The 11,913-nt window shown below is 44.2% G+C and overlaps 1 protein-coding gene across 1 annotated transcript in view; it reads left to right on the top strand.

Moving 5' to 3' along the window:
- MINDY4B (MINDY family member 4B) overlaps window positions 1–9,092 on the top strand; it is a 44,426-nt gene extending 35,334 nt beyond the window's left edge. Inside the window, exons 11-12 of the mRNA XM_014462239.2 lie at window positions 7,263–7,443; window positions 8,950–9,092. Coding sequence (XP_014317725.2) covers window positions 7,263–7,443; window positions 8,950–9,092 — 324 coding nt within the window. The remainder of the gene's footprint in view (window positions 1–7,262; window positions 7,444–8,949) is intronic.
- The last annotated feature ends 2,821 nt before the right edge of the window (window positions 9,093–11,913 follow it).

The following is an 11,913-nucleotide window of genomic DNA, read 5'->3' as shown; positions in this document are numbered from 1 at the left end:
TCCATGGCTGCTGCATTCTTTGTGACTGAATGCGGGAGTGATGGTTAATTTGCATATTACTTCTATTAGATAGGATATTAGCTTATTATTTTAGGTTAAAAGTAATATATAACTCATCTACATTATTAAAATAATTACAGCACAGCCGGTATGGCTCAGTGGTTGAGCATAGACCTATGAACCAGCAGGTCACGGTTCAATTCCCGGTCAGCGCACATGCCTGGGTTGTGGGTTCGATCCCCAGTGGGGGGCATGCAGGAGGCTGCCAATCAATGATTCTCTCTCATCATTGATGTTTCTCTCTCTCTCTCCCTTCCTCTCTGAAATCAATAAAAATATATATTAAAAAATAAAAAGGAAAAATAAAATGGTAATTAAAGAAAGTACAGCAGATCCTCAAATAACCAAATAACACCATTTTGTTCAATGTCGTTTAAGTTACATTCATGACATGCCATAGGAGTTTAACTCTTGTTTATATCAACTAGTCTAGCCTAAAACTGGTTTCATTATATGTCTTTTTGCTTCAAGTTTCAGAACCTATCATGGCATTTAATGAGGACTACTGTGTATATGAAGCTTATTTATTCCCTGTTGTGAACATTTCCTATGTGCCAGGCTCTCTCTGAGCCACTTGCAATGACACCTTATTTTATTTAATCCTCACTTCCACTTGAAGTTACAATCAGTGTGAGTTTAAGTCCAGTGTCTATTGCTCAGGCATTCATTTAGAGATGAGAAACCCCAGGCTGAGAAAGGGATAGAGACTTGCCCAAGGCCATCAGCTAGGTGAGTGTCAGAGCCAGGCTTGTGATCCCAGATCTATGTACAGTCAAAGCCCACCTTCCACCCACGGTGCCATGCTGCCTGGCATTATCATCCTTACTTGTTTTCTGATAAGTGGTAAACACAAAATGCCCATCCTTGGAATTACACTCTAAGTGCTTTTATAGTCTATCATATATATACTAGGAACCTAGCTCGCAATTCGAAATCGCGTGGCGCGGCACGGCCCACCCACCTGCAGCCCTGCCTTGACACCAGAACCTCTCCACACACAGCTCCAGCATGCCTGGCCCAGCCCCCAAACCCTCTGGCTTTCTCTGGCCACTTCAAGCTCTGACCTCAGTCCCTCCAGAGGCCTCAGGCTGGTCCCACCTTCTCTGGGTGCCTCCCCGCTTCCACCCGTCTCTGGAGCAACACGGCAGCTCTGCCCCTCATGGCGCCAGAGGAGAGTGGAAGCCTATGCTGCGCTGTGCTCCTTCCTCTGGCAGGTGGGCCCTGCGGCACTCAGAGTGCGAGCGATGGTTGGCAAAGGACTGGTGAGGGGGGCGCTATGGGCTCTCACCCCTGCCCTCCCCAGAACGGGATGGTCCCGCCTCCTCCAGGCCCTCCCCACTCCGCCCCATCTCCAGAGCAACGCCCCAGCTAATATGCTAATGACATGGTCGTTACCGTTATGGCATATCGACCATTAGCATATTAGCTCTTTATTAATATCTTTATATGTAGATGCAGATTCACATTCCCTAATCTTTAATATCTATAGTGAATCTATAATATATCAAGTGAATAGCTCCTTAGTCTGTGACAAAATTGCAGAGGCTGCAAAAACACATGTCTTTCAGTCCCAATGTCACAGCCCAGTGGGTGAGATTTTTTTAATGGAGCTCTCATTAGATGACATGGCAAGCCCCCAGAGCCACCAGACTGGCAATGCCCACGGAACACAGCCAGGACTCACAAGACGAGGCTGTTTGGAAGCTTCCTGTCATTTTTCTAATTGAAGGTCCAGGTTTGAGTGTGAGGTTCCAATACTTGAGTGAGAACATAAAGCAGTTTGAGTCTAACACCACCTGGAAAGCCTTAGGAGGTTCACATTATCTTCACACCTGCCACTGAGAAGAAAAACCAACGCTGATTTCAGAAGGGACTGAAACCAGTCAGGTCTCCTGGAACGACTCCCCAGCAGCCTGGCAGAGCGCAGCCCCTCCCTGCTGTAGCTCTTCCCTCGTTACATTTTCCCTTTAAAGAGACTGATTAAACTCCAACCATAAAAGTACCAAATGGAGCTGCCCCTGTGCACTCTGCCCCTGAGTTGCTGAGAAAGTGTCTTGCACACACAACAGCACAGTGCACGCACTCACGGAAGGTACATCGACTCTGTTCCAGGTGGCAGAGACGAGAGCCAGGCCTTTAACAGTTATGCATGTGAGTCATCCCCAGGAATCAGCAAAGAAAGCGCAAGGTTTCCGACCCCTTTCTCTTGTTCAGATTATCATACTGGGGCCTTGGGACTTACGATATCAAGCTCATTATGCAAAGGGACATTCTGTGTGCCATTGTTCTAGAGGGCATGAAAACAGAATTACAGAGACTCAATTCTTGCCCTCTAATGTTAGAATCTGTCCATCCTTTCTCTTGTTCTTGTAATTTGACATTGGCTTAAACAATACATGTTATAAAGGCTCGGTTGCTGCATGTAATGTTGAACCTACTGGGCTTATTACACAATGAGTAAACTTAAGAAGGAAGGTATTTTATTTATAGCACCACTGTATCACAATTTAATTTCCTCTTTACCATGGCAACAAGGCAGCATGTACCAATTCTGCACTGGTGGAATCTCACCAGTAAAACATATTTAGAATCCTGCTTTGGGGGGAAGGGTAACTGATAAACTACCTAAAAGCAATACAAATTCTTGACTAAAAATTCCAGTCAGACAGATTATGTGATCTGCCAAGAAAAGAAGGGGGTGGAATACCTGGCTGGATTCAGCCGGGGGAAGGGGGGTGCTTGTTGTTTTTGCAGACCTCACTGTAAGCCAGGTGTTTCTCAGTGTAATCGGGAGGCTCGCCTCTTTGAGTTAATACCCAAAGTACCATGACAGCCACACGTGGCATTTTCCTTCTCACCAGCATCTCCCAAGGCAAGCAAGGCTCTGCCTGCTCAGTGTGGGGTCCCTGTCTGATCACTTGGGGGTTGGAGATTGTTGCATTTATAACTCTACAGCTGACCCTTGAACAACATGGGTTTGAACTCCACCATCCACTTATGCGTGGATATTTTTCAACAAATATTTGTACTGCTTTTGATCAGCAGTTGGGAGTCTGGATGTGGAGGGCCGAGCATGTGCACTGGTCCACCATTTTATACAGGGGGCCCAGCATCAGCTAGTTCTGGCATCCCTGGGGGTCCTGAAACCAACCCCATCCCCCACTGATACTGAGGGACAACTTCAGTTTTGAGGGAGATAAAAGTTATACACAGATTTTCCAAGGGTCAGCGCTACTATCCCCTCACTGCGTTGTTCAAGGGTCAACCATCCTTCTTTTTCATCCTACTCTAATAAAATCTTGAATAGCTTCGAGTCGAGGAAAGAAAACTGCCTGCTGCATAAAGTGACACTAGTGTGGTGTCAGCTCCTTGCAGAGCATGTTATCTGAGTGCCAGCTGAATTTTCCTACCTCACAAAGATTCTGTCAAGCAATATCATATGTGTCTACAATCTATTACATCAACCAGACATACTGCACAGGATCACTCATTGGCTTGAAATCAGCCCGAATGTGCACCTGAAGTCCCACGTGAGTGGCATTTTACTAGTATTATGAGCAGCCCTCGATTCCTAATTAGTTTATCCAAGTTTTCCAATCCTAAGAATTCCATGTCCTCTGGATCCTAGATTATATGTAACGTTTGTATAGAAGGTGCCGTTGCAAGAAGGCCTAAGAAAGAAAATGCTTAAGTTATAGCTAATGAATGGCTACAATGTTATTTGGAACTTTGGGGTCTATCTGGAAGGTTACTTCATGTAGCTGCTTCAATGACACATCCTTATTGGTTTATTTCCAGCCAGTGGGGAACTTGCCCCATGTTTGATATGGGAGATGCTCCTGTTATATGCAGCACCAAGGGGCCAACTGGAGTGTGAAGAGATGAGCAAATCCTGCACCCACTATGAGTAGGTCCAGATTGGGGTGCTAGGCTTACAGCCTTTTTAAACTATCAATTAAAACTGAGGTCATTTCTTTCAAGTACAGTTATATAATTTTTCTGTGGTAGTGCCAAGTGAAAAGCTTAAAGACAAAAGCATCTCTGATTCACCCACACTGAAGAATTTAAAGAAAAACAAAGAGATTGGAATAGAACTATTGAGAAATCAAAATATCAAGTCATTAGCCTTTAATGCTTGGGTTTACAAAACGTGATAATTTTTCAAAACTAGATTTTCCATAAGACAGAACTTGTTCCTGAATATACAGTACAACTCTGAGGACTGAGAAGGAAAGAGACAGAATCGGATCCTACCGTCATGGGAAGATATGCCAGGGCAGAGAGTCCCGTTGGTCTACCTGGCATCACGTGAACATGGTAGAGGTTTTTCCATGTAGCTCATGTTTCTCTAAGTAGGAAAGAATTGTTTTTTATGTTAATGAGTTTTAATGGCAATCTTTTAAAAAACATTTGCTTCTCTGCCTCTTTAAACAAAATGGTAGCTATCATTAATAGAAATGTGCTGCAATAGCATGATACCTTCAGGGACTACTGAAATGTGCTGGCCCCTTTTACTCTGGGCCCCAGAGTGATGCTTTTGTGAATCTGATCCACTAGCTGTGAGAATTCAAGGCCGAATTGACAGTTGCCTGGAAAAAAACAGTTAGCAATGTGGTTATAGCAGTAAACTTACTATATATAATACCAAACTAGTACATTCAGCTCCAAATACATCTTCACAATTGATCTATGTGTTAACATACAGATATGTGTATATACATACTAGAGGCCCGGTGCATGGATTCATGCATTGGTGGGGTCCCTCAGCCTGGCCTGCGGGGATCAGCTGAAACCGGCTCTCCGACATCCCCTGAGGGGTCACAGATTGTGAGAGGGTGGTTCTTGGGTGATACACCCTGGAATCGGGCTCCCTCCTCTCTGGGTCTGGGGTGCAGGTGAAGCAGATTCGGGGCCGACAGTGCCCCAGCAGCAACCTAACCCACGGCCGATTCTGCGAGGAATCGGGCACTCTCTTCTACTGGTTGGAGCATCTGCCCCCTGGTGGTCATTGCACGTCATAGCTAACAGGCGAATGGTCCAATGGTCGGATGGTCGCTTAGGCTTTTATATATATAGATGAGTGTGTGTGTGTGTGTGTGTGTGTGTGTGTGTGTGTGTGTTTGGGTTCACCTCATTTCCCAGAAGTTTGTTCTGTAGTCAAAATATTATGGCATCATCCTATACACCAAAAGGTGGTGGGTTCGACTATCCTATACAGTGGGGGCTTGACTTATGAGTTTAATTCGTTCCGTGACGGAGCTCGTAACTCAAATTACTCGTATGTCAAATCTTAAAGTGAACGAGTGAGACACATGATGCTGGGCTGATGTTGTGGCGTTCACTGTGACGTTCGCTGCGCCAACTAGCGGTGGGGTATCCGAAACTGGCTCGTAACCCAAATTTTAGCTTGCAACTCAAAGCAAAAAATCGGCTGAGAGACAGCTCGTATCTCGAAAAACTCGTTAGTCGGGACACTCATAAGTCAAGGCCCCACTGTATAATAAAAGCCTAATATGCAAATCCACAGAACAGCAGAATGACTGGTGGAATGACTGGTCGCTATGATGCGCACTGACCACCAGGGGGAAGATGCTCAATGCAGGAGCTGTCCCCAGCCCGCGGGCCCCAGGCCAGCCAAGGTGGGTGCCTATGCCCTCTCTTCCCCAGTCGCCCTGCAGGTCGTCCCACAGATCAGCCCTAATCATCAGCCAGCCCTAATCATCGGCCAGGCCTAGGGACCCTACCCATGCACAAATTTTGTGCATAGGGCCACTAGCATATACTATATATATATATATAGAGAGAGAGAGAGGGGGGGGGAGAGAGAGAGAGAGAGAGATCCTCGGGTAGGATTCAAAAAGTATATTCTATATTTCTATATCCTAAATAATATTTTCCCCATATTCTAAATGGTTAATGTTGCTTGAAGTCTGACCACCTGCTGAATGCAGTCTGTCATACTTTCAGAACAGGAGTCATTACACTAGTCGGTAAAGACAAATGGGAGTTCTCTTGTTCCACCCTCCATCTATATTTCAGTTTATCTTTGTGCTCTCTACCTCACTTCAAAACCAGACTAAGGTGTTTCCACCTCCTCCATGAGGCCGCCCTCAAACATCTATATATATAAAATCCTAACATGCAAATAGACCAAAGGGAGGAACAACTGAACAACCAAACAGCCAGTCACTATGATGTGCGTTGACCACCAGGGGCACACGTGGAACATGGCAGGCATCGGCGGTAGGAAGGAGAGCGTGGAACATGGCAGGCACTGGCTATGGCAGGATAGTGGAGCAGGTGAGCAGGGGTGCCAGACCAAGGTGGGGCACCAATCGTGTCATCAGGGCAAGCCTCTGGTGGTTACTGAAAATTCTTTGCTCCCGCGCGCCACGGTCCCGCCGGGCGCCCACACCTGCTGCCAGCACCAGCCCTGCTCGCACCTGCTGCTGGTGCCCAGTGCTGGCTCCAATCACCCCTGAGGGCTTCTCTACCTCCCCCTACTCCTGAGGGGCAATTGGGCAGCAGCTGCTGCTTGCACCCACTGCTGGCGCCAGCCCCAATCACTTTACGCCATCAGCGTGTGGGAATGGTGGTGGTGGGAGCAGGGCTGTGGGCAGACAGGGGACCGGGGGCACGGAGGATGGGCCAAGACCCACCCCTGTGCCCATGGCAGGTGCACAGCAATGTGCACAAATTCGTGCACTGGGCCCCTAGGGTTTTTTTTGTTTGTTTTTGTTTTGTTTTTAATATATTTTATTGATTTTCCACAGAGAGGAAGGGAGAGGGATAGAGAGTTAGAAACATCCATGAGAGAGAAACATCGATCAGCTGCCTCCTGCACACCCCCCTACTGGGGATGTGCCCGCAACCAAGGTACATGCCCTTGACCGGAATCGAACCTGGGACCTTTCAGTCTGCAGGCCAATGCTCTATCCACTGAGCCAAACCAGTTACGGCGGACCCCTAGTTTTAAAATAAAATCCATTGAGAGAAAAACAGCATGATTGGCAAAAGGCACCATTCATCAATGTAAATTCATTCACAAAGCTTTGTTTCCAGTCTTCCTCCTGCAAAGTGCTTCTTGGCTACCAGTGCAGCTCGGTGTCTCAGAGCTGCTTTTTTATTAAGAGGCTGTATCAGCATCGGCCACAAAGTCGGCAAAAGCTATTTATTCATCTGCATGTGCTTCCCCCTCCCAGGTGGGCAGCATGCTGAAGACTCCCAAATTCCCCATTTGGCTGTGCAACATCAATGGAAGCTACAGTGTCCTTTTTAGCACAAACAGGCAGCTCCTAGCAGACTGGAAAGCGGAGCAGCGGTTTGATCTGCACTTGTATGGTGGGCAGCCTTTCCAGAAAAAGCCTGCCCGTCTTACAGTTGGTGAGCATTTCCGACTCCGTGGGCCGTGTGCTTTAATGGGCTCAAAGAGACATTTAACAGGTGTGGATATTCATGCTAAGTCTGCAAGCGAATGCTTAGGCTTGATATCTGAAAGGAAACCCTGCGTGAGCCCCATGGGCCTAAACCTCACACTGTAACCTGGGAATTCTAAGCTAGCTGTAAGTAGAGCAGGGGCTTAGAAGAAGCACAGAGGCACAAATAACTTATAGGTTAGAGAAAAACAAAAGGTGGAGTCAAATTTCCAAAAAGCCTTCTCCAAGGTCGTTTGTCTTTGAGCCTGTGGCATTTCATGCCTGAGGAAAGAACCGCTAAAACAATTGGGAGGAGAGGGTTCTCACTGGCCAATGCTATCCCATGACCCAACATCAGATGCGCATCCAGTGACATAAATAACCAATCTGATGGTGCATTTCTGTTCAGATTAGTTCACAAAGCCTTTATGAGAGCCTACTAAGTGCCAGGCACTGTGCTAAACACCAGGAAAGCAAGAAGACTAAGGTACAGTCCTGCAAACATCAGGAGGTTCTAGTCCAATGGAACAAGCAGACAACCACATGGGTCACCTCACTGCAATTTCAACCATCTTTTTTTTTTAACTCATGAGAAAAAGACTAACCTTAAGATGGCTTTAAACACTGACCCTTTGGACAAGGGAATAAAAGTGATGAGAATGGTGTCTGTCGATTTCATCTCTGACTCTTTGGGCATCACAGGCCTGTTATTAAGACTAAATCTGGAGAAGTATCTTAGTGACTGGCTTATCTGTGCAGCTACTGATTCTTTTTATTTAAATCTGAGAAATATATATTAACCTATTTAATTTAGTGGGGTATGGACAATATGTTCCTTAAAATATATTATCATTTCTACTTTACTGTCTTCTTTGAGGAAAGCATCATTTTTTATTAGCTCACATGCATGGCAAGCGTTCTGTTCTGGGCACTGTGTTGAAAGCTTTGCATACATTATCCCATTAAATTCTCCCAACAGTCATATGAGGTAGATACCATGATATCTATTTTTACATGGAGGAAACGGAGGTGGCCAATAGTTACTAATTGACTAAAGGAAGCTGAGAGATGTTCAGTGCCTTCTCAAATGTTGCATGAAACAAATCTGGGCCTTGAACCCAGTTCTTGATTACCTTACCAGAATCAAGAATCATTTTGCTCTTCACCCAAAATTTCACAGAAGCATTGAAGAGGCGATAGCACTCCACTTTTCCTGATAACATCCGGTGACCTACACCTTGCTCTAGGTGAGATCATGGTGTTGCCACGTTCATTACATGACTTGTCAATATTCATGTTCCAAAATACAAAACAACCCAGTTTTTCTACGTACCATCCCCCTCTGCTTACTGGTTCTAGGAACACACACGCTGAGCCTGACTCCTGCTCACCCATCCTGTTTGCCTTCCTTCCTGGCTTCCTCTGGAATGGTGTGCATAGGCTGGGGTCTAAGTGCTGGCTGTTCCTCCCTCAGATACTCACTCGCATCCCTGGGAAAGTGACCAACGTGAGGAGGAACATGGACCAGGAAGACGGTTTTCTCCAGTGGAGATGGCAATCAGAACCAAGTGGAGAGAAGCCACCATTAACTGGAATGGAACTGTTCCCTTTTTCTAAAGAGAAAGCCAGGATGTGCAATGAAGTGTCAGAATGATGGGATACAAAGATCAACTTGGGGGGAGATCATTTCACATCTACATTGCCCACAGAAAAACCCCATTATATTTTGGGACACTCTGTGTTAAGCCCTCTGCAGTTGTAGGAGAAACATGGGCCCTTACTGCAGGGTCTGGGAGCTGTATCCTCTATGCACATGTAGACTACTTCTTTTATTTTATTCAAAAGAAAAATGAAGTCTATTTCCTGCATGCTATTTCCAAATTGTCCTTTCTTGGTGTGATTCTGCCCGAGGATGACAGGGCGGGAGGCTAGCTTTCACTCGGGATGAAGTCATTGGGAATGCATCAAACTTTTAGTCCTGGCAAGAACTCAAGCTTCTCAAAGACCTCCCGGTGTGGAGAGCATGCCTTTCCAAGGTTACATTCCATGTGCCCACTTTAGCAAGTTCTTGTCATTAAAATAATAAATGGGCTTCTTCGGGCTTGATGTGGGTGCTATTCCTGGTGGGCTGGCGTGCATCGCAGTGAACTTGTGGGTGCAAATAGTCATGGCAAGCACACAGAAGGAGACAACCTTTCAGTGGTGTTTGTTTCTTTTCTTTATAAGCTGGGTATAGATACGTAGACAGACAAACAGAAAGAAATCTGGTTCCTAGATAAAATTAAATTATATATAAAAATAAAATCTCTCCTTATGTCATTTTTTGTCTCTGTTAAGCCCTCTGCAGCTGCTTTCAGTGCTTAGAGGAAACAACTCTTTTGAGAATCTGATCTTCCCCTGTCCTGTTGAATGCCTACATTTTTCCTGAAGAAATACACAGAGTAAGACATACTCTTTCTAAAGGAGCACATAGGAACCGCCTACACCTTTTCCTACCCACCCCACTGGTCTGCCAACTCACACACAAGCCAAAGGTTAGTTTGTAAAGAACAACTTTTCTGCACATATTTTCCAAGTTAATTTGTTAATGCATTTTCATTTGGTTAAAAGAAAAATGTTTTAACTTAGGGAGCATGCAGAAAATGAAACTTCAAGGCGAGTAATAAATTATGTCAAAAGAGAAAGCCAATTTGGCGTGGATTGCTGATTACAACATCTGTATCATGGGTATTTTCATTCAGGATTTTAAATACATCGGGCAAAAGAATGAGTCCCTACAGACCCCTATCTCATTTGGTCTTAATTTAGCAATATTGTGTTTTCCCTGTGCAGCCTGTTTTTGTTTTAGGAACACGGAGTTATCTCTAACAAAATGTCCCTTTTGGAGTGGACTGCTGGAAAGCTATTGCCAAATGAGAACCCTAGCAAGCGCCCAGCCACTGATAAGAGATCTCACTACAAGCGTCTCACACAGCCAGGACATTCCTTTCTAGCAAGAATGGTCCAGCAAGGGGTCCATGACTCTTACACCAGTCACAGCTCACCCTCTAGGACTGAGCACAGGACCCTTGGTTCCTGTAGAAGGAAGGGCAGGGTGATGGTTGTGTAGACCCCAGCATAGCAGTGTTACTTCTTACAAAAGGCATTTTTAATTGACCTAGTTTCTGAATTTATTTTTCTGTTCCTAGTATATTTTGTCTTTGAATTTTAATTTATTTATAATATATATTATTTTGCCATATTTTATAGGTTGTTGTACTCTATCGTAAATTGTTCTTGGAACAAATCTTTAAGTAAAATAATACAGCAAAGATTAAATATTTATGTTTTGTACATAAAGGTATAATAATTTCTATACATAAAGGTATTAATAACTTTATATGTCAATATTCAGTAAAAATAAGTTTTTATTTTATATTATAAACAGGGCACCCAGTAATAATTGAAATGTTTTTAAGGTAAAAAGTTATTTATTTATTTATTTAAATTAAATCTTTATTGTTCAGACTATTACAGTTGTTCCTCTTTTTTACCCCCATAGCTCCCCTCCACCAGGTTCCCACCCCATCTTCTGCCCTTACCCACCCCCCACTGTCCTCATCCATAGGTGTACGATTTTTGTCCAGTCTCTTCCTGAACCCCCCACACCCCTCCCCCCGAGAATTGTCAGTCCACTCCCTTTCTATGCCCCTGATTCTATTATATTCACCAGTTTATTCTGTTCATCAGATTTTTTATTCACTTGATTTTTAGATTCACTTGTTGATAGATATGTATTTGTTGTTCATAATTTTTATCTTTACCTTTTTCTTCTTCTTCCTCTTCTTAAAGGATACCTTTCAGCATTTCATATAATACTGGTTTGGGGGTGATGAACTCCTTTAGCTTTTTCTTATCTGTGAAGCTCTTTATCTGACCTTCAATTCTGAATGATAGCTTTGCTGGGTAAAGTAATCTTGGTTGTAGGTTCTTGCTAATCATCACTTTGATATTTCTTGCCACTCCCTTCTGGCCTGCATAGTTTCTGTTGAGAAATCAGCTGACAATCTTATGGGTACTCCCTTGTAGGTAACAAACTGTTTTTCTCTTGCTGCTTTTAAGATTCTCTCTTTGTCTTTTGCTCTTGGCATTTTAATTATGATGTGTCTTGGTGTAGTCCTCTTTGGATTCCTTTTGTTTGGGGTTCTCTGTGCTTCCTGGACTTGTAAGTCTATTTCTTTCACCAGGTAGAAGAAGTTTTCTGTCATGATTTCTTCTAATAGGTTTTCAATATCTTGCTCTCTCTCTTCTTCTGGCACCCCCATAATTCGGATGTTGGTACGCTTGAAGTTGTCCCAGAGGCTCCTTACACTATCTTCATATTTTTGGATTCTTTTTGCTTTTTGCTTTTCCTGTTGGGTGTTTTTTAATTCTTTGTATTTCAAATCTTTCACTTGAT

The sequence above is a fragment of the Myotis lucifugus genome, unplaced genomic scaffold (genome assembly GCF_000147115.1).
Source record: "Myotis lucifugus unplaced genomic scaffold, Myoluc2.0 scaffold_175, whole genome shotgun sequence".
NCBI lineage: Eukaryota > Metazoa > Chordata > Mammalia > Chiroptera > Vespertilionidae > Myotis > Myotis lucifugus.
The sequence above is the reverse complement of the archived record's forward strand: the minus strand, read 5'-3'. Positions and strand labels throughout refer to the sequence as shown.